Below are 24,383 nucleotides of genomic sequence, written 5' to 3' on the forward strand. Positions count from 1 at the left end.
CACAGATTTGATCTATTACGTTGGTATTTTTGGAGATGGTATGTGTAGCAGTCTATATTTTGAAAACATTTTCATAAAATCTAACTCCTCTTGAATAAAACATTTGACAAATGGCATGGCAGCACTCTATTCAAAGAGTAGCAGAAAGATTTCCAAGTTCAATTGCAATGAAGCAAGTAATATATTTTTGCTTCCACATCCAAAACAGCTTCAGAGAACTATTTATTAGTATAGTCAATATGTATTTACTGTTAAATGTAATTATTAGCATATTAGTATACCAGATTCTTATTAAATAAACCAACTCCACTAGGCCATCTGCTGTACATCATCAATATTATCATTTCAGCTGCGTTTGGTGGTGGTGGAACATAACAAGTGCCATCAGGAGTTGATAATCCATCTGAGTGGGAGATAATGGAGCAATACACGATAGAAATAAAGACAGTCATTTATGAACAATATTATTGACATTGTGCTAGAGACATCTCCTTCAGTAATAACGGTATGAAGAGGTCCTGATGTGTCAGTGTTAGTTCTGCCTTGTTTTTCTTTGATAGAGAGGAAAGACAATGGGAATGGTAATTGCTAACATTTATTTAGCCCTTATTGTTTTAAGCCCTTTATGCCTTTGAATCCATGCAGCAACCCCATGAGGTGGTAAGCACTATAGCCCCGTTTGTAGATGAGGCAACTGTTGTACAGAGAGAGTAACAACTTGCTAAGAGTCCTATGCCAGGAAATAAAAGTCAGGAAAGTCTGAAGTCTTTCCTCTCATTCTTTCTCCATCATTTCCCATCTCCCTCTCCCTCTGTCTCTCTGTGCTGAATATTAAAGATTATGGATTTACATATCTTAATAGATTTTCTACTTATAAGTATAGAAGTTGAAGACAATTGAAAATACAAGTCTAAAGAAGAAAATCAAAACCATAACACTCATGATTTTGGTATTTGCAGTTCGTTCATGGGTGTGAATATGTGCGTGTGTGTGTGTGTGAGAGAGAGAGAGAGAGAGAGAGAGATTATATAAAGCAACTGTTTCCTCTAGTAAGGTGGAACTATTTTGTGCAATCAGCAGCAGTATATGGCAATGTGTATCCTATATTGATTTATGCTTTTTATAGTAAAGGCATTGCTACATTGTCTATTTTATGTTTTGTGACTGTTTTCCCTATTCAGCAACTATATTTCAAGAGTATTTTACTTAAGTGGGTTTTTCTGCTATAACCAGATTTTAAATTGTTAAATCGTATTTTCTTCCATGTTTTTTGTTTTGGTGTTATATTTGCGATATATCATTCCCATCCCAAGATTACTTAAAGGCTTACCAAGTGTTTATCCTCCTCTATCAGTTGAAATATAACTTAAAAAGAACTACTAACTTAATCATATATTCAATTCTTACTAATATTTACCATTTTTTCTGAAATTTCAGTTGTTATTATGACACTTCTCTATTTTTACAAGAATCATGAATTATCCATGTTTATTAAGCTTTGTAATACCTGAACGTACAAGGCTTTTTATTTATTTCTGGAATATGTTATATTGTACTTTTTTCATTTGTTAAATGTTATAGTATAATTGACATACATTATATTAGTTTCAGGTGCGCAGCATAGGGATTCAACAGTTTTATGCTTTATGAAATTCTTCCCATGATAAATATGTTTACCACCTGTCACCATACGATTATTGACTCTATTCACGATGCTGTAGTTTTCATTGCATGAATTATTTATTCCATAATTGGAAGTTTGTACCTCTTTATCCCATCACTCATTTCACCTAATCCCCTACCCCTTATGTCAACCACCAGGTTGTCTTCTGTATTTATGGTCTATTCCTGGTTTGGGTCTTGCTTGTTTGTTCATTTCAAATACTTTTCATTATTAATCTTTGTCAAAATTTTCTTGGCTATTCTCAGTGATTCACTCTTTCATCTCAAGGAAGGTATAAAAAGTTATAGAACAGAACCTACAGGTTATATCTATTATGAATCTGTTAGTAGTTCCAAGGAGCTGAGTGTATCAACAAAAAATATGAAATAAACCTATGAAGTACTTGGGCATTGAAATTACCCACTTGGACTCTTTCTCTGCATCAAGGCCCATCATAGCGTGATGTTGGTTGTCAGCTGACCTAAGGAGACTCAAATTCAAGCAAGCCTGATATGAAATCATTTACCTGGCTTGTGTCTTCATGGCCTAAGGTGATTTGATGTGCTTCTATCCGAGGTCGGAATCTACGTCTGTCTTGAGGTACTGATGCCTGAGGCTGCCTGCAAGGCTGGTGATCTCTCAGGAAACTCCCCAATTGACCCATAAAACTCCAGCACCCCTGGTGTTCCTATCAATGCAGACAACTGTCACTCATGGTTATCTGTAAGCAATCAATGATAATAATAGCCAACACCTATCAAAACAGTTACTACATACTACACTGTGTGCTGAGCATTTGCATGAAATTTCTCCTGTAACCCTCCCATGAACATGATGGTTCTGGACCTCTCATGGTTCTCACTTATTCTAAGTGTTCAATCTTAGTGTGTTTAAGCCATTGGGACTGGAACACAGAGCAGGAGGGTAACAGAAGGAAAACTCCAACGTCTTAATCTCTAAGTATAGTCCTGTGCTTTTCCTTAGGTAGGAAGATATCCTAAATGATCATATATTGAGTCAGAGTGAGCTATACCAGCATCCCTTTTGTGTACTTTCTATGAAGGCTTCCTAGTACAGTCATTGTATAACCTCATTGGTCACACATGCTGTGCCCCACCAAATTATTATCAGAGTTATAAACTGTGATATAATTTCCTGACCAATTTGGATATCAGATACTAAATACACTTGTACAGGTATGAGAAACAATTCCAAAAGGGTAAATGGGGGTAAAATCCCAATATTTCCAGAATCTCTTGCCTGGCATTAGTGCACCTCCATATCAATAGGTGTTACCAAGGGGTGGAGTGAAGCAGTCCATCCCCAGATCACTAGATGACTTCAGAGGGGGTGGAGAGTGAGCGCACACATGGACCAGAGAGGTTTGGTGGGGCTGCCCAGCCAGGTCATGAGAGACACTGGCGAGCAGAATTAGATGACTGCTTGGAAGCTATAAACAGGTTTCTTCCACTTCATTTCTCCCTTTGACTGATTTTGGCTTCAAAGATCATTTCCTCACGGCTTGGAACATATATTCCCCCTGGAGTTTACATGGTGGCAGTTGGCAGGAACTTTGAAACAGAAATGTGTCTTCATGGGTTCTATGCTTGGCCAGGCTGCCTCTAGAGATGGTGAAGAGAGACACAGAAACCCACTGTGAATGGTGGGGCGCCCCCTTAGCTGTGGAGCGTGCTGCTTCACTCAGAGCCTCATATATGGGGCTTCCATTTGGGAAGCCCCTAGTGGGGCACTTGTCTAAAGCAAAACACCTTCTAAACAGGTGGGGCCTTCCCAGAATTGGGGAAGAGTTGATACACCAGAAGCTGTGGAATTAGTCCTCCATGAGATGGAGATAGAAGACTGCTTAGAGGCCCTCAGTGGCTGTATGGTGGCTGGGATTGTGTGATGTTTGTTTCTCAAGATATTGGAAAGGTTATTGAGGAGAGAGACATGGTGAGGCATGGCTTGGAGGAGCTGGATGATGACCTATGGGACGCCCTTAAGAAAGAGACCCTTACTGAGCAGTCAGGTTGTGCTCCTGAAGCACACGTCATCAGCGAGGGAGGAGGCAGCAGGAGAACTTGTGCTGCAGGAGGCCGTGGGGGTGCGGGAGGAAGGAGTGGGGCCCTCCTCGCTGAGACAGATCAAGGCAGCAGGAACCGGGCGAGGATAAGTGGGTTGGGATGAGGGCCGAATTGTTACTAAGGACACCACCAAAGGCACCAGCCATTCCTGTACTAAAGACCCACCTCGTTGTAATCAAGAAAATAAAATGCAACAACTGTGTGCTCCTCAGAGGGAGGAATAGCCCCCTCCCCAGGTGGTGGAGCCCTCCATGCACAGCCCCTGTACCCAGGATGAGCTGGTATAGGCAGAAGCCCTCAGAACCTGTGCCTACATGGCTTCTGCGTCTCTGGAATATGAGGGTGGGAAACATTGTTACATCGGGTTCTGAAATGGGTAGACTGGCTTCCCTGATGACTCACCCTTCCCTCCAGCAGTGATTGCAAAGTGCCCGTCACATCTCAGGGAACCAGGCACTTCGTTATTGGCTGACAGCAGCCATCAGGGTGATGGCCTAATCACTTTAGCCTAATCAGGGTGATTCACCATACTTACCCACTAGCTGAAAGACATATGTAGCGCTCCAGCAGGTGTAATGGGAACGTGGCATGAAAAACATCATCTATATTATGGACCCCAAGGGCCCTGATGAGGAGTTGTTCACTGTAGGAATGAGAAATCTGGTGATCCACACAGCTCCCCTATCTTTCTTTGGGTTCCTAGTGACTATTCTTTCCCCTCCATGCCCACCCAGTAGGGCAACCCATAAGTGAGTCGACCTGTACTTTAACAGATCTGGGATGTTGAAAATGAGAGCATGCAAGGAAGTTTGGGCTATGACTGTAGGAGAGGTGCAAAGGGCCCTGTGAAGTTCTCGAGGACCCAAATCTTGGCTGATTTCATAAAGATGGGGGTAGTGAAAGAAAAAATTGATGGGCAGCCCAACAGGATCTTGTTAAAACTGTGGCACCAATTAAAGCCAAAGAAGCAGTTTCAGCTGCTGAGGTTCAGGGCACAGAAGACAGAGGAAAAGCCCCACATCCAGCCTGGGCCCTTGCAAGACGTGCTGGGGGACAGTACTCAGGCTCTGCCTGGGCCCTTTCCCCACAGGAGGAGGACTGGGCATTGCGGTTTGACTGGGGTGCGGGGGTCAAGGCTCCCACTGTGTGGGAAATGGTGGGGCCACATGTAGAATTAGCAAATCATTGTTTCCCCATGAATGTACAATGTTGCTGGTGGACACAGGAGCTGAATGTTCTCTGATTTATGGGAACCCAGAACATTTTCTTGAGACCTTCGCTGTGTAGATGACTATGGGGAAAGGCATTTGGAGGGAAGAAAGCCCAAATCCTGTTGAAGATAGGGTGTGAACCCCAAAGGAGTGTACTCTGTACATTTCCCCATCCCCGAATATATTTTGGGGGTGGATATACTTTAGCACCTGTGGTTACAGACCACTGCAGGTCAGCTCAGACTGAGGGAACATGTGGTAAAGGTAGTTCTGAGGGGACATGCTAAGCACCCACCTGTAACTCTGTCTGTACCTTAACAGATGACAAATAGTAACCAGTAAACATTGCCTGGGTTGCACAAGGAATCTGGATGAACTCTACAGAAGCTGGAGAATGGGGGCTTCATAAATCCCACTCAGAGAATTTTTAATTCCCCAGTGTGGCCAGTGAAAATGCTGGACAGCTCATGGCATATGACCTTGGATTACAGGGAATTGAGAAAAGTCACACTGCCTTTGCATGCTGCTGCCCCTCAATAGCAGCTTTTATGGACGCACTAAGTCATGAAATAGGGATATATCATTATGTTGTGAACCTTGGTAATGCTTTCTTCTCTGTTAACATAGCACAGGAAGTCATTTTTAGTTTGCGTTCATGTGGGAAGGCCAGCAGTGGACACTCACTGTCCTTCCACAGAGATACCTCCACATTCCCACCGTTTGTTATGGAATTGTAGCCCAGGACTTGTCTACATGGAAGAAACTGAAAACTGTGTGGCTGTATCACTACATTGATGATATTATACTCATGTCTGATTCTCCTGAAGATTTAGAAGGGGCAGTACCTAGACTGCTGCAACATCTACAGGAGAAAGGATGGGCTGTGAATAGCACCAAGGTTCAGGGACCTGGTTAGTCAGTAAAATTCTTAGGGGTTGCCTGGTTAGGTAAAACCAAAGTTATCCCAGAAGCAGTCATAGAAATGTTCCATGCTTTCCCTAACACCTACCAGTGTGGCAGTATTACAATAGTTTTGGGGTCTTTTGGCCTACTGGAGAGTGTTTATCCCACACTTGGCACAACTTCTGAAGCCCTTATAGTGGTCGGTGCAAAATGGCATTAGGTGGGACTGGGAAGAAACATGTGCAGCTGCTCTTACTCCTTATAGGAGAGCGGTCAAGGCTGTACAGGTCTTAAGTGTAATGGACTCATCAATGTGCTGTGAGCTAGATGCTCATGTAACCAAAGATGGCTATGGATGGGGCCTTTGAGAGAGGCTTGGATGGACATGTCAACCTATTTGATTCCTTTCCCAAGTATGCAAAGGAGCAAAGGCCCAGTACACCTTGATAGAGAAGCAACTGGCTGCTGTGTACCACACCTTGCTGGCTACGGAGCCCATCAACGGAACAGCTCTGATCAAAGTAATAACTACCTATCCCATCGCAGGGTGCGTCCAAGACTGGAACGAAAGGCTGTAGAGTGGTGTGGTACAGACACCTACATTGGCCAAATGGGACAAATATTTACAGCAGTGTGACAACCTTTCCACTAGACCCTTACATGGAGAGTTCCAATGCTTATTGGGGCCAGTGACATATAACAGTAGCCATTGGAAACCAAGAGTCCTGATCTGGAAGGAAAAGCCCCTATAGCTGAAGGTGCTTGGTACAGAAATTGCTCTAGTCTCAGGCACCCCAAAGTGGAGGGCTGTGGCTTTCCATCCTAAGACTGAGACAATATGGAAGAAGGATGGAGAGAGGAAGAGCAACCAGGGGGCTGGGTTGCAGGCAATATGGTTCATGATTACCCATGAGCCTTCCCCCATAGTTGTCTGCATTGACAGCTGAGCCACCTACAGGGGCTTGTCCCTGTGGCTACCAACATGGTCCCATGCCAACTGGATGGTTGGTCACTGGTTCCTTTGGGAGCAAGAGTTGTGGCAAGACCTATGGGCCTATTGTCAGACTAATACAGTTACTGTGACTGACCATTTGCCCTTTTCATCCCCAAGGAAATATAAAGCAGATACATGGGCCCAGATGTTTTTTTGGCTAGAAGGAAAGTTTGCCTCTGATGTATCCCAATGGTTACATCAGTGTTAGTTGCATGCTGGGCAAAAGACAGTATGGGCTGTAACCCATAGATGGGGCTTGCCACTGACCTTTGAAAAAATCAGCAGAGTATGTAAGGAGTGCCTTGTGTGTTCCTAGAGCGATTTACACTGAGTCTCACAGCAACATGGGACAATAGTAAAGGGGCTAATACCCCTTGTCAGGTGGCAAATAGACTATATTGGGCCTCTGCCCTCATCAGAAGGGTACCAAAATGCCACGACTTGTGTGGACACATTACAGGACTGTTGATTGCTCTTCGTACACAAACCACCAAGAGAGGCCTAGAGCATCTCTTTGCAGCCTAAGGCTGGCTGCAGGTCATTGAGAATGATCAAGGCACCCACTTTACTGGACATGCATTTCAAGAATGCGTGAAGCAGTTAGGGACAAAGTGGCAGTTTAATGTTCCGTTTATCCGTACAATGGCAGGGTTGATAGGGAGGTATAATGGTTTTTAGAAGTCTGGCCCAAGTTCATTCAACAATAGTCTATGGTGCTGTTCAGTTCACTTATGGACAGAGCTATGACCTTAGAATGAGAAGCCGGGAAAAGGAGCGTTGAGCCCTGTGGACATGCTAACGCACATTGCTGCCTCTCCTGTACAACTGTAAGTGCAAACCAAAGAGGAGTGAAGCCAGAATAAGGCCGGCCGAGCAACATCCTGCTGCCAGCACTACTGCATTAAACCCTGGAGACTCTATTGAGTGGATGTGATCCTGGACATTTCCACACATGGCCAGTGACGACTGGCCTTTCTGGCACCTTTGTAAAAAGGCCTGAAAGCTGGCCTCCTGTGTGTTCCTGCTGTAGCAGCAGAATGGCCCCCAAAGATCACAGTAGTGTGCCCAAAGCATCCACGAGGGAAGAGCATCTTACAGGGAAGTTTTTTTTATCTTATGCCCAGTGCATACACCTCCCAGAGCCCTGTACAGTGACCCATCTGTAACCCCCACAGGGAGCAGGTGAAAGTCTGGTGTACTAGACCAGGACAAGGTCCCTATCCTGCCACTGTCCTATCACGGGTCCACTCTCTTGCATTGATTCTACCTGATGGACAAGATTTGCGTATGCTGGTGTCATTCAAACAGGTATCCTATTGCCCCCAAGGTAATTTCTTCTATAATCCCTGTGTCCTTGACCCACTTCCTGGCTGCAGCTGCCATGTGATCATTACTCTGAACTCCCTCCCTGTTCAGCTACTGGCTCCTGTGGGAAGGGCAAGCCAGGGACTTAATGTGTATAGGACTTTGAACCTCACTGAATCCCCTGGCTTGAGGATCATCATGATTTTATTGCCGCTGTTATTGTATGTTATTAGTCTGGTTGCAGTGCTCTAGTTTTCTTGCACACTGGCTGTTATGGATGAGGGGGAGCAAGTAGATTGTGAGGCGAAATTTCTGGCAGGTGGACTGTGTGTAAAATTGCAATTATTTCCAGAATCTGTTGCCTGGCCTTATTGGATTTCCATATTAATAGCTGTTTCCTAGGGGTGGATAGAAGTAGTACATTTCACATCACTAGGTGATTACAAAGTGGGTGGAGGGTGAGGAACTACCAGGACTGGAGAGGTTTGGTGGGGCCTGGCACCCAGGTCACGAGAAACATGGAAAACAGAAGTAATAAGCAATAAACAGGTTTCTCTCACTTCTTTTCTCTCTTTGAGTGGTTTTGGCTTCAAAGATTACTTGCCCCAGGCTGGCTACATATTTCTCCCCCAGCGGTATAGTAAGTGTTTTTATTATGTATAATGGAAGACATTTAAAAAAATGTATCAGGATGACCATGGAGAACAGAAAGGCTCTTTTAAATTAAATCTGGATTGATGCCACATATAGTTTTCTTATCAGAAAGCAAGTTATATAATGCATAAATGGAGGTTTTTAAAAAACCATATTTTCTTCAACGATCTCTATGTATAATAATCAGAGAATTTCTTTTGTCTTAAAAATTATTCATCAAATTTTTATATACCTGTTTCAATTCTCATGGGAACTCATTCTTTAATTGAAAACCTGAAGCACTGAACAGGTTTTCCTTGATAATGTGAGGTGAAAATCTGCTGTGTTTCCCCCAGAGCAGCGAGCATTTCCCTTTTTCTGGTGCTCAGTGGAGGAAAAAGCTGGCACATAGTAGAATTGTAGTGCTATCACATTTCACTTGAATCAACAGTTCTTTCTCTTGTCTCTTTTCTGATCTTAGGAGCAGCAAGGCTATGATTAGGAGAGGAAATATTACAGAGATCACCTACTTCATCCTCTTGGGGTTTTCAGATTTTCCCAGAATCAAAGCAGTGCTCTTTGTCGTGTTCCTGGTGATCTACGTTACAACTCTGACTTGGAACCTGAGCCTCATCATCTTAATAAGGATGGATTCCCACCTCCACACACCCATGTACTTCTTCCTCAGCAACCTGTCCTTCCTAGACATCTGCTACGTGACCACCACAGCCCCCAAGATGCTCTCTGACTTCTTCCTGGAACAACATACTATCACCGTTGTGGGCTGTGCTGTTCAGTACTTCTTCTCTGCAACCACGGGACTGAGTGAGTGTTGTGTCATGACAGCCATGGCTTATGACCGCTATGCTGCCATTTGTAATCCACTTCTCTACTCATCAGTCATGTCACCCACCGTCTGTGTTGGGATGTTGCTGGGATCCTATATGGCTGGAATCTCTGGTTCTGTATCCCAACTGTGTGCCATTCTTCAACTCCACTTCTGTGGGCCTAATGTCATCCACCACTTCTTCTGTGACATGCCCCAACTGTTAGACCTGTCCTGCACTGACACTTTCTCTGCCAAACTCATACTTGCTATAGTAACAATGATCTTTGCATTAATAAGTGTCCTTGTTATCCTGATATCCTACGTCTATATTGTCATCTCCATTATGAAGATCACTACAGCTAAAGGCAGGTCCAAGGCTTTCAACACCTGTGCTTCTCACCTGACAGCAGTTTCCTTCTTCTATATCTCAAGTAGCTTTGTCTATTTGCGTTCCAGCTCTGGCGGGTCTTCCAAGTTCGACAGATTTGCATCGGTCTTCTACACAGTGGTCACTCCCATGTTGAATCCCTTGATTTACAGTCTGAGGAACAAGGAAATCAAAGATGCCTTGAAGAGGTTGTAGAGGAAAGGAGGTTATTACTGAGTTCACTGTTTCTGAGATTTTTTAAAACATATTATCCCTTCAGGATCATCTTAAGTCATAATACTGAGAATATGAATTTACGGTTACAAATTTCACACTACGTTTGGACAAAGAAGGTTTAATTTGCCATAAATTACACACCAAAATGGACCAATACGTGATACAAATCCACACAAACAGAATATTTTTAAGTCTTGCATCTCTATTACATTCATTCTATATGAGGAGTGTTTATTTTTTAATCTGTCCACATCTATTTGTAAACATCAAGGTTTAGAAACATTTGGGCTTTCCTTGATTCTGAGACTGAACCCTTAGTGATACCTAGCACAGGCTCCAGGAGTGTGAAAACCATATCTGCTAAATATTCTAATGCAATGACATGATGGTGATTGATGTTTTTTTCTGTGTCTGACCAGATTTGGAGTAAACAGAGGTAGGGTTTGGGCATTTGGACAGAAAGAAAGCTATCAAATTGGTCTGATTATGCCTCCTGGAAACAGCAGCCTGAGACAGTTAATGTTTGTGTAAGGCCTCTTTCAGTGCTAACCATCTAATGGATTTTTCGTCACATCCTCATGTCTACCAGCTCTAGTCTATGCAAGGCAGATGTTTCAGCCATATGGGGTCCCAGAACAATCATAAATTTGGATAGACTGAAGGATGTGGGCCCTGCAGTGCCATTTACTTATGAGTCTAGTGATTTCGTTTCTGGCATTTAGTGTCCAGTGGGGGTTTTGTTTGAGATATATTTGGTAGTCCATATCACAGCCAATAGTAATTTCTGAGAGTTGGCATTCTAATCTCTATTTCCTGCATTACATCCAGAAAATTCACCTTGCTTTACATAGCCAATCATTCACCTTATCAAGTGTTTTCTTATATTTCAGCATCTGTTCATATTTGGTAAGAGGGGCCTTGTGTGAGAGTTCATTGTTATAACAGAGCTACTGAACATTCAATATTGCCAAAATGAAGAATAAATAGGGTAAACTGGCATACATCTCCTATTGTCCATGCTCTTCATTTTATGTTTTAATGATTTATGGTTAAAGGAAGTGATATAATAGATGGAGTAGGATGGTTAGAGTTACTTTAATTCTGATATGTTCCTGAAGCCCTTAAATACTAAGGAAGAAAATAGACAGTAGGATAGGCAGGGTTCTCACCTCTGGCCGGGTTATATAAAGCTTCTGGTCTTTGTGGTCGGGTTAAAAGAATAACATATGTAATAGCACCGACTATTGATGTGCCTGATTGATATCGGACTTGAAGAAGCTGATACAAAACAGATGTCATTGCAATTACACATTATCCTTGGCAATTCATTTGGTCTTAATGTTGTTTTGCATCTCTGTTTTGATGAGTGATATGTTATTTTATTTAATTAAGGAGTATACGTGAAGAGGTATTTGAAGGTTTACCAAATCTTTCATGAGCTTCCACATGGGCAGAATTGAGAGAAAAGGAATTATTGCACCTCTGGAAAAGTATGTGAGGACTGTCCCCTGCCATGGAAAGAATGCAGTGTGAATTGTGTGGCCCCATGCAGGCATATGTATGGTCTCTGAAGCACTGCTTCTTAAAAATATATACAAATGTGTGACAAGTCTATTTGTAAGGATTCTTGAGGTCTTTCTTAGGAGGCAGACCTCTGTGAGCTTTATAGTAGCATATTGAAAATAATTACTATGCAGTGCATTAGATCTCCAGATTTATTTTTCTTTGAGAGCAAGTGGGTATACTTAATAACATCCCCTCAATTCTCTTGTTCTCAAACTGATTGTAACCACCACTTTATTCTCATTTTTTATGAATTTGACTTTTAAGGTTCCACGTATTAATGATATTGTTCGTTAGTGACATTATTCTCTGACTTATCTCACTTGGCATTATGATCCGAAATCCCATCCATGTTGTCACAACCTATAGGATTTACTTACTCCCATAGCTCAATAATATTCCACTGTTCGGGTATTCTATGTCTTCTTCACCCAGTCATTCATTGACAGGAACTTTGGTTGTTTCTTTATCTTGGCTCTTGTGAATAATGCTGCAATAAACATGTGGGTGTGGATATCTTTTAATATCCTGTTTTTATTTCTACTCTATATATAGGCTGAAGCAGAAGTCCTGGGTCATATGGCATTCCCATTGTTGCCCTTTGAGTAACCTCCATAATGTTTTTAATAGTGGCTAAAAGAATTTGTATTCCCAAAAGGAGTATATAAGGGCTCATTTTCTACATGTCCTCACCAACGCATGATATCTCTTGTCTTCTTGACGATGGCCTTTCTAAAGATGTGAGGTGAGTTTCATTTTGGTTTTCCTTTTTCATTTCCCTGGTTGTTTTGTTGTTCAGCATGTTTTCATATACCTGTTGGCCATTTGCTAGTCTTATAGGAAAAATTTCTCTTCAGTTCTTCTGCCCATTTCTTGTTAGCTTGTCTGTTGTTTTGTTACTGAGTTGTATGATTTTTTTGTATTCATCGGGTATCAACCCTTATCTGGTATATAGTTTGCTGATATTTTCTGAGACATGGTTTGCAGATATTTTGTATCATTCTCTGTGCTGCCTTTTCATTCATACTTGATCACTCCTTTTCTTGTGGAGAGGTTCTTTTAATTCGATGTAGTGCAATTTGTTGATTTTCCTTTTCTCCTTGTGCTTTTGGTGCCATGTCATAAAAATCATTGCTAAGACCAATGACAAGGAACTCATTCCCTATATTTTATTCTAGGAATCTTATGGTTTCAGGTCGAACTTTTATTTATTATGGTTGATGTTTGTGAGTGGTGGAAGATAGAAGTCCAATTTCATTTTTATGCATATGGTTATTCCATTTTTACAACACCACTTCTTATAGAGACTAACCTTGCTCACTGAGCATTTTTCCCTTTCTATTCAAATATTACTTGAGTATACATGGAAGGGTTTATTTGTGGACTTAGTTCCATTGGCTTATCTCTTTTAAGGTAGGCCCATATTATTTTGGTTAGCATCGCCTGTGGCATAATTTGAAGTCAGGAATGTGATGCTTCCAGCTCTGTTCTTCTTTTTCAGAACTGCTTTGGCTATTGAGTGTCTTGTGGCTTCATGCAAATTTTAGTATTGTGTTTTCTATTCCTGTGAAAAACACCATTAGAATTTTGAGAGGGATTGTGTTGAATATACAGATGGGTGTGGTTGATTTGGACATTTGAAGACTATTAATTTTGTTCCAGGAATATGGGATATCATTCCATTCGTGTGTTTAATTTCTTTCAGGAATGTATTGTGTTTTTCATAGTAGAGAGCTTTCATGTCTTTGGTTAAGTTTATTACTGAGTGTTTTATTGTTTGTACTGTTATTATAAATGGGGTAATATTTGTTATTTCTTTTCCAGATGTTTTATTGTTAGTGTATAGAAATGCAACTGATTTTCATATGGTGATTTTATATCCTACAACTTACTGAATTTGTTGATTAACTCCAACAGATTTTTGGTTGAGGCTCTAGGATATTTTTTATACATAAATATATATCATGTTCAATAGTGACATTTCCTTCTTCTTTTGTGATTGAGATGTCTTTCATTCCTTTATTTTTCTTGATTGTTCTAGCTAGGACCTTTATTTATTTTGCCTGACTTTTCTATCTAGGTCTTCAAGTTGAAAATGAGTGGTGACTGTAGGCATACTTATTTTGTTCTTAATTTTAGAGTAAAATATTTCAATCTTTCTATTTTTAATATGATGTTAACTATGAGTTTGTTGCATATGGTCTTTAATATGTTGACATATGTTCCTTTTATATCCAGTTTTTTATTGATTTAATAATGAAAGTGTTGCATTCTGTTAATGCTTTTACTACTTCTTTTCAGATGATCATATGATATTTATCTGTTGTTCTATTAATGCAGTGTACCAAAGTTAATCATTTTTATATGTTGAAACATCCTTGCATCTCAGGGATAAATTCATCTTGATCATAGTGTATGATCTTTTTGATGTGTTGTTGAATTACATTTATTAATATTTGGTTGAGAATTTTTGCATCTATATCATCAGAGCCATTAATGTGTAGTTTTGAGGTCTCCCAGCTTGTCTTTGAAGAGTGAAGAGGTTGGACCCAATAGCCAGTGTTACAACATTCAGGAGGCTGAGGGATGAAACCCCAAAACATCTAGTTCTGAAATCCAACTGCACTTAAATTCAGAAGACCCACAGGTTAGAGCATAGAGACATTTCTTACTGATTTTCTCCCAGGTCTTAGTGCAGGGGTAGCATTCAGCATATCCAACTTCCAGCATCTCAATGAAAAAGATCTGTTTCTATATTGTAAAAGCTGCAGCCCATGTGCGAGGCTTCTAATTTGACACACACCTACCGACAGAAAGTAATCCTCGCTGGACACCATGGAGGTCTGCAAGTGCCATCATTGCATTCCCACACTTTCCCACTCTGGGTCACCAGTCTCTCCTGGGAAGTAACTTCTGCACAAACCTGGTTCCCCAGGTTCTGTGATTGCTGCTCAGAGGTACATACCATGTCATCCTGGCACTATTGGTCATTGGCACTTGCACATGAGTCCCAGAGGACTGAAGCCCACAAAGAAACAGCTCTTAACAGATTATCATCTCCAAAGACTAGTGCAGAGCGAATAGAAAGAAACCCCCAAGTCTCGTATTCCTGCAAAAGAAATCTGTTTATGTACTTCCAAAATGCTTCCTGAGTGTCTGGTTCCAGTCACCCTGTATCAAGTTGTTGAAAGTGATCCTCCCTTTCTGGTCACTAACAGTTCTTGTTATGCCATAAACTACAAGGAGCTTATTGGAAGACCAAAGGCTCCTGGGAAGCCACAAAGGACTGAGGAATAACTATGAGGTAGGGCCTGGAAGGATGATAAGTTTCATCTACACAAGATCACCTTTGTGGATTACAAGAGGTGGCTGTTTTATTTATGCACATAAAACACAGAGAATCAAGAAAAATGAAGAATCTGAGCAATAGGTACCAAACAAACAAAACAAAAAAACATAAAACTCTAGAAATAGGGGGGTGGAGCTAATATGGCAGCATAAGTAGGACAGTGGGAATCTCCTCCCAAAAACGTATATTTTTGAAAATACAGCAAATACAACTAATCCTAAAAGAGAGACCAGAAGACACAGGACAACAGCCAGACTACAACCACACCTGCGAGAACCCAGCACCTGGTGAAAGGGGTAAGATACAAGCCCCAGCTTGGTGGCACCTGAGCGCCCCTCACCCCAGCTCCCGGCAGGAGGAGAGGGGTCAGAGTGGGGAGGGAGAGGGAGCCCAGGACTGCTAAACACCCAGCCCCAGCCATCCGACACACTGCATGTGTGGAGTGCTGGAAACTAGGGAAACGGGACAGCAAGACCTTTGAGCAGGTCCCGAAGCCAGCACCTCTGTGACAAAGAAAAGCGAGTGCTTTTTGAAAGTCTTAAAGGGACAGGGATGCCATAGCTGGACAGAAGCTTCCCGGGTCACAGTCCAGCAGGTGGAAATTCCAGGGAAACCCAGGTGCACTAGCCGCCTGGGCAGCTGCTCTGAGACCCCTCACGGAGGTATGCAGCCAAACAGTCCGCCATTCATTACCCCTCCGGGACCCTGCCATAACAGAGGAGCAGCCAGAGGCTGGCCATGCCCACAGCAAGGGAACTTCCTCCATACCAGCCGGGTAATTACAGAGACCCAGTCTACACATAATTACCCAACACAAGCCACTAGGGGTCGCAGCTGTCCCAGTAAAGAGGCCAGGAGCAAGTGGAAAGCCTTAGCTCTCTGGGCTGACAGAAAGCCAATAGCACACCACTGCACCTATCAACATGGAAAGGCAAAAAATTTGATCCGGACAAGACTAACCAAGACAGCTTCAACATCTGCTACATCTTACCCTGAAAAGGAACCCAGGCAGATAGATTTAACCAGTCTTCCTGAAAAAGAATTCAAAACAAAAGTCATAACCATTTGGATGGACTTGCAGAGAAATATGCAAGAACTAAGGAGGAAGAATACAGAAATGAAAAAAGCTCTGGAAGGACTTCAAAACAGAATGGATGAGATGCAAGAGACCATTAATGGACTAGAAAACAGAGAACAGGAATGCAGAGAAGCTGATGCAGAGAGAGATAAAAGGATCTCCAGAAATGAAAGAATTTTAAGAGAACTGAGTGACCAAACGAAATGGAACAATATCCACATTATCGGGGTACCAGAAGAAGAAGAAGAGAGAAAAAGGGATAGAAAGTGTCTTTGAAGAAATAATTGCTGAAAACTTCCCCAAACTAGTGGAGGAAAAGGTCTGTCAGACCACAGAGGTACACAGAACGCCCATGACAAGGGATCCAAGGAGGGCAACACCAAGACACATAATAATTAAAATGCAAAGATCAAACACAAGGACAAAGTATTAAAGGCAGCCAGAGAGAAAAAAAAGGTCCACTACAGAGGAAAACCCATTAGGCTATCATCAGACTTCTCAACAGAAATCCTACAGGCCAGAAGAGAATGGCATGATATACTTAATGCAATGAAACAGAAGGGCCTTGAACCAAGGATACTGTATCCAGCACGATTATCATTTAAATATGAAGGAGGGATTAAACAATTCCCAGACAAGCAAAAGTTGAGGGAATTTGCCTCCCATAAACCACCTCTACAGGGCATCTTACAGGGACTGCTCTAGATGGGAGCACTCCTAAAAAGAGCACAGAACAGAATACCCAACATATGAAGAAGGGAGGAGGAGGAATAAGAAGGCAGAGAAATAAAGAATCATCAGACTGTGTCTATAATAGCTCAATAAGCGAGTTAAGTTAGACAGTAATATAGTAAAGAAGCTAACCTTGAACCTTTGGTAACCACAAACTTAAAGCCTGCAATGACAATAAGTACATACCTTTCAATAATCACCCTAAATGTAAATGGACTGAATGCACCAATCAAAAGACACAGAGTAATAGAATGGATAAAAAAGCAAGAGCCATCCATATGCTGCTTACAAGAGACTCATCTCAAACCGAAAGATATGCACAGACTTAAAGTCAAGAGATGGAAAAAGATATTTCATGCAAACAACAGAGAGAAAAAAGCAGGTGTTGCAATACTAGTATCAGACAAAATAGACTTCAAAAAAAAAAGAAAGTAACAAAAGATAAAGGACATTACATAATGATAAAGGGCTCAGTCCAACAGGAGGATATAACCATTACAAATATATATGCACCCAATATAGGAGCACAAATATATGTGAAACAAATGCTAACAGAATTAAAGGAGAAAATAGAATGCAATGCATTCATTCTGGGAGACTTCAACACACCACTCACTCCAAAGGACAGATTCACCAGACAGAAAATAAGTAAGGACACAGAGGCACTGAACAACACTCTAGAACAGATGGACCTAATAGACATCTATAGTACTTTACATCCAAAAGCGACAAGATACACATTCTTCTCAAGTGCACATGGAACATTCTCCAGAGTAGACCACATACTAGGCCACAAAAGAGCCTCAGGAGATTCCAAAAGATTGAAATCCTACCAACCAACTTTTCAGACCACAAAGGCATAAAACTAGAAATAAACTGTACAAAGAAAGCAAAAAGGCTCACAAACACATGAAGGCTTAACAAACACGCTCCTAAGTAATCAATGGATCAATGACCAAACCAAAATGGAGATCCAGCAATATATGGAAACAAACAACAACAACACAAAGCCCCAACTACTGTGGGATACAGCAAAAGCCATCTTAAGAGGAAAATATATAGCAATCCAGGCATATTTAAAGAAGGAAGAACAATCCTAAATGAACGGTCTAATATCACAATTATCAAAATTGGAAAAAGAAGAACAAATGAGGCCTAAGGTCAGCAGAAGGAGGGACACAATAAAGATCAGAGAAAATATAAATAAAATTGAGAAGAATAAAATTAGCAAAATTCAATGAAACCAAGAGCTGGTTCTTTGAGAAAACAAACAAAATAGAGAAACCTCTAGCCAGACTTACTAAGAGGAAAACAGAGTCAATAGAAATCAACAGAATCAGAAACGAGAAAGGAAAAATCATGACGGACCCCACAGAAATACAAAGAATTATTAGAGACTACTATGAAAACCTATATGCTAACAAGCTGGGAAACCTAGAAGAAATGGGCACCTTCCTAGAGCAGAAATGAATAGTTCAAAAATTCATATGAAAACGTCAAAGACCGCAAATAGCTAAAGCAATCCTGAGAAGGAAGAATAAAGTGGGGGTGATCTCACTCCCCAACTTCAAGTTCTACTACAAAGCCACAGTAATCAAGACAATTTGGTACTGGCACAAGAACAGAGCCACAGAACAATGGAACAGAATAGAGACTCCAAACATTAACCCAAACATATATGGTCAATTAATATTCGATAAAGGGGCCATGGACATACAATGGGAAATGACTGTCTCTTCAACAGATGTTGCTGGCAAAACTGGACAGCTATGTGTAAGAGAATGAAACTGGATCACTGTCTAGCCCCATACACAAAAGTAAATTCGAAATGGATCAAAAACTTGAATGTAAGTCATGTAACCATAAAACTCTTAGAAAAAAACATAGGCAAAAATCTCTTAGATATAAACATGAGTGACTTCTTCTTGAACATATCTCCCCGGGCAAGGGCAACAAATGCAAAAATGAACAAATGGGTCTATATCAGGCTGAAAAGCTTCTGTACAGCAAAGGACACTATCAATAGAACAAAAAGGCATCCTACAGTATGGGAGAATATATTCGAAAATGACATATCTGATAAAGGGTTGACTTCCAAAATATATAAAGCACTCACACACCTCAACAAACAAAAAGCAAATAACCCAATTAAAAAATGGGCAGAGGAACTGAAAAGACAGTTCTCTAAAGAAGAAATTCAGGTGGCCAACAGAGACATGAAAAGATGCTCCACATCTCTTGTCATCAGAGACATGCAAATTAAAACCTCAATGAGATATCATCTCACACCAGTAAGGATGGCTACCATCCAAAAGACAAACAACAACAAATGTTGGAGAGGTTGTGGAGAAAGGGGTACCCTCCTACACTGCTGGTGGGAATGTAAATTAGTTCAACCGTTGTGGAAAGCAATATGGAGGTTCCTCAAAATGCTCAAAATAGAAATACCATTGGACCCAGGAATTCCACTTCTAGGAATTTACCCTAAGAATACAACACTGCAGTTTGAAAAAGACAGATGCACCCCTATGTTTATCACAACACTATTTACAATAGCCTAGATATGGAAGCATCCTAAATGTCCATCAGTAGATGAATGGAAAAAGAGGATGTGGTATATATACCCAATGGAATATTACTCAGCAATAAAAAAAAAACAAATCCTACCTTTTCCAACAACATGGATGGAGGTAGAGGGTATTATGCTCAGTGAAATAAGCCAGGGGGAGAAAGACAAGTACCATATGATTTCACTCATATGTTGAGTATAACAACAAAAGAAAACTGAAGGAACAAAACAGCAGTAGAAGCACAGAACCCAAGAATGGACTAATAGTTACCAAAGGGAAAGGGAGTGGGGAGGATGGGTGGGAAGGGAGGGATAAGGGCGGGATGAAAAGAAAGGGGGCATTACGGTTAGCATGTATAGTGTTGGGGGGCACAGGGAGGGCTGTGCAACACAGAGAAGACAAGTAGTGATTTTACAGCGTCTTACTATGTTGAAGGACAGTGACTGTTAAGGGGGATGTGGTGGGTACTTGGTGAAGAGGGGAGCCTAGTATAATGTCCTTCATGTAGTTTTAGATTAATGATACCATAAACCCCCTCTAGAAACAGACCTTACTGAATAGGGACAAGTGACTTGCCTGATATGTAATTCACTTATGGGGATAAAAGTGTCCACCAAGGTTAGGAAAATAATGCACGAATGAAATGAGAATTTCAACCAACAGTTACTAAGTAGAAGACATTATCAAATAGAATCACATAGATGCAGAATAAGATTTCAAAAATTCAAAACAAATTCAAGAGCATATGGGATAAACTAGAAAAATACTCAATGAAATTGAAGATAGGTCAATGCAATTCATCCTTTTAGATGATCAAAAAGAATAAAGAATGAAAAAAGTGAAGGTAACTTAAGGGACTTAGGGAAACCATCAAACAAACACATCAATATTTACATTCTAGAAGTCTCAGAAAGTGAAGAGAAAGTAAAATGGATGAAAGCTTATTTCAGTAAGTAATGGTTGGAAATATCCCCGACCTGGAGTAAAAACAGACATCCAGAGCTAGGAATCTCAGAGTACTCCAAATAATGTAAATCCAAGAAGAACCATACCACAATGTATTATAAATAAAATATAGTAATATAAAAACAAGGCATCTTAAAACAGAAAGACAAAAACAACTTGTTATGTACAAGAGTACCTGTGGAAGACTATCAGTAAATTTACCAGCAGAAATTTTCCAGGCCTAGGAAGGTGACACAATATATTCAATGTGGTGCTAAATACCTGCCATCCAAGAACATTATTATTACCTGGATAAGCTGTCCTTCATAGTTGAAGGAGAGGTAGAGAGTTTTCCAGACAAGGAATTCTAAAGATTTCATTATAAGTAGACTGGTTTTGAAAGACATTCTAAATGGACTTCTTCACATAGAAGTGAAAACTTGCCAATTAGTAATAGGAACCATATGAAAATGTAACTCTCACTGGAAAGGTTAAACTAGTTAACTTCAGATACACCAATGTTATTGCAGTTGTATGTCCCTTATAAATCTAGTATCAAAAATGAAAGACAAAAGTAGAAACACAACTGTAATCATAAAAATCTGTTAGTGGATACAGAAGATAAAAAAAGATGTAGGTTTTTCCATCAAAAACATAAACTATCAAGCCAGAAGGGTAACACTGTAGTTTTAGTATGTGTTAGAGCTCAAGTTGTTTTCAGCTTCTATTTGACTGTTTTAACTATAATAGATGTTTTATATAAGCCTCATGATAACAAAGAGTCAAAATCTCTAGTAAATACACAAAGAAAAAAGAATTTAAGCGTACCCGTAGAGTAAGTCACCAAGGAAGAGAGCAACAAGAGAAGAAAGGAGCCAAATGATTACAAAATAGCCCGAAAACAATGAAAAAAATGACAATTGCAAGTCCACACCTCTCAATAATACTTTAAATGTAACAGGACTTTCTTCAGTGAAACACATTGAATGTATGAATATATGGAAAAACAAAGCCCAACTGTGTGCTGCTTATTAAAGACTCATTACAGTTTTGGAATCACACATACACTGGAGGTGATGGGATGAAAAAAAGAAACTGCATGTGAATGGAGACCAAAATAACCAGAGGTAGCTATAATTACATCAGAATAAATAGACTTTTAGGCAGAGATTGAGAAGAGGCAAAGAAGTTTATTATATAATAATAGTAAAGTGGTCAATCCAACAGGAGAATATAAGATTTTAAGTATTTATGTCTCCTATAGAGGAGCACCTAGATACAGAAGATAAGTCTTAACAGAGATGAAGGGAGAGCTAGACAGCAATACAATAAGAGCAGAGAGCTTCATTACCTCACTTTCTACAATGGATCGATCATCCAGATGGACTGCCAGCAATGAAACACAGGACTTAAATCACATGTTAGGACAAATGGACTTAATAGATATTTACAGACATTTCATCTAAAGGAAGCAGCATAGACATTGTTCTAGAGTCATTTGGAAGCTTCTCCAGGATAGATCATATGTTAGGGCACAAGACAGATCTTAATCTATCTTTAAGAAGATTGAAATCATATCAAGCATCATTTCCAACCACAATGGTAAGAAAGTAGGATTCAAGTAAATAAAGAAAATTGGAAGATTCATAATATGTAGAGATTAAGCAGGAAGCTATTGAACACCAGGATGTCAGAGAAGTATAAAAAGAGATACAAAGTAATATCCTAGTTGAATGAAATGGAAATACAACATACCAAAGTTTATGGGATGCAGCAAAGCAGTTCCAGCAGGAAATTCATAATGATGAATACCTGCATTAAGAAGAAAGGTCATTCAAACAACCTAACATTAAGAGAAGACAAGTAGTGATTCTACACCATTTTGCTATGCTGATGGACAGTGACTGTAAAGGCGTCTTCTTGGGGGGACCTGGTATAGGGGAGAGCCTAGTAAACATAATATTCTTCATGTAATTGTAGATTAATGATAACAAGAAAAAGGAATGAAAAGGGGGATTACGCCCTGATAGGATAAAACTAACTGTAAATCAATGATTAAAGCATGCTTTAAATATCCTTAATTTTGATCATTTAAAGGGTGTCATATGATCAGATATGGAAGTACATTTTTTTCATAATATTCCATTCTCTTAAAAAAAAAAGCAGTTCCTGTGTAGTGATCTCCAATAAGTTCTTCACAATGATATAAAGGGCATATCGAAGTGTGGGCAAAGGGTTTGTTTGTGTTTATACAGAGTATCAAAGCTTAATTTGGCTACCCAGAAAATGAATTAAGATACGATATGAAGAAGAACTTCCAACATCAACATTCTCTGGAAGAGTCATTCCAGAAGATGAACATCAAAAACTTCAATGAAGATTCCGGCACTGCTGCAGTTGTAGCTGCATTCATCCCACCGGTTCCTGGACTTGCTATTGGAATGAAGAAGGAGATATCTAAGCTGGCCTGTCCATACAGTAAAATTACAAATTTGACTGGATCTATACTGTCAGAACTCAACCAAGAATTAGGAGAAGTGCAAGTTGCAGTGCTCCAAAATCTTGCGACTACAGACCATCTACTGTTAGAAGAACATATGGGATGTGAACAGTTCCCAGGAATGTGTTGTTTTAATTTGCCTGATTTTTCTCAAACTATTGAAATTCAGTTAGACAATATCCATCATATCATTGGTAAGTTTTCACAAATGCCTAGGTGTGCCTAACTGGTTTTCTTCGTTTCACTGGAGATGCCTGGTAATTGTATGTCTGCTTTGGTTATGTAGCTGTATTCCTATTATGTTAATGTATGTGTGCAATTTAATAAGTAGTTTAAAACCTATACATGCTCATGTTACTCTACAAAAAGATATGTCAAAGAAATAATCAATCTTCCCATGTTTTCTTCTGCCTGCTACTTCTATAGCTTTTCTTCTTCCTTCCTAATTACAACCCTTAAGTAGAATTCGTGCCTCATAATGAAATTCCTGAGTATCATAATTCTTCCAAGTGGTAAAGATACCTCAAGAGAAATGCTGGGCATAAAAGCCACAGGGCATAAATCTGCAAAGAAGTAAAAAGCTAACCTTTTCAAACAATATTGCTTCTCTCTCACTTATCAACTTTACATTTCCCTGTATGGCCCTGGAAGATGACTGGTTAGCCAGAGATGGGTAAGATTCCTCAAGGGAGGAACAACCTAAGACAGGCACAGTCACAGGGGGGCCATCAGGTGAAAAATTGGGGATCAACAGAGGTGAGGCTTAGAACCCCCCCCCCATATTGAGAGAAATCTTCTGCATCCGTGGATGCTTTGTTGCCCTTGTCTAGCTTGGATTGATACTTAGTCTATAGGCACACACCTGATCATCTACATTTGCCCTCTTACAGCACTAAACTATATTTTCTTCCTTTATCTTGCATCTACCTACCACTTCAGCATTTTATTAAAAATAATAATAATAATAACAACAATAATATGGGAGAAATGTGGGATTCACATATAAATCAAGTATAAAAATCAAACAAATATTCATATTTGACCTCATTGTTTATAGTTCATAATGCGTGATCAAAACTGAAAGTTTCTGTGATGACTGCCCTTGTACTGTTCATCTGGAATTCACTATGTAAGAATTTGTTCACCATGTAAGAACTTGTTCGTTATGCTTCAGAAGATTGGAGACTGTTGAGAACTAGGCTTGGGGTTGATTAATGATTGTGCATTGAGTCCCCTATACAGAATTTTGTTTTTGTTAACAACCATTTGATCAATAAATATGAGAGGTGCCCTGTCAAAAAAAAAAAAAGAAAAAAAAACAACCTAACATTATAATGCATGGAACTAGTACTAAGTAGTAGAAGGAAGGAAATAACAAAGATCAGCATGGAAATATATATAAACAAATTATAGGAGATTA

General features: G+C 40.2%; 1 protein-coding gene across 1 annotated transcript; it reads left to right on the plus strand.

Moving 5' to 3' along the window:
- Positions 1-9,287: 9,287 nt before the first annotated feature.
- Positions 9,288-10,205, plus strand: LOC140844327 (olfactory receptor 5AN1-like). Its single transcript, XM_073215764.1, has one exon. It carries the CDS (start codon positions 9,288-9,290, stop codon positions 10,203-10,205), a length of 918 nt encoding a protein of 305 aa, XP_073071865.1.
- Positions 10,206-24,383: the final 14,178 nt, after the last annotated feature.

The sequence above is a fragment of the Manis javanica genome, chromosome 11, assembly GCF_040802235.1.
Source record: "Manis javanica isolate MJ-LG chromosome 11, MJ_LKY, whole genome shotgun sequence".
Lineage (NCBI taxonomy): Eukaryota > Metazoa > Chordata > Mammalia > Pholidota > Manidae > Manis > Manis javanica.

What these genes read in the sequence shown, in the direction of transcription:
- LOC140844327 (XM_073215764.1), top strand. Translation starts at nt 9,288, where the DNA reads ATGATTAGGAGAGGAAATATTACAGAGATCACCTACTTCATCCTCTTG.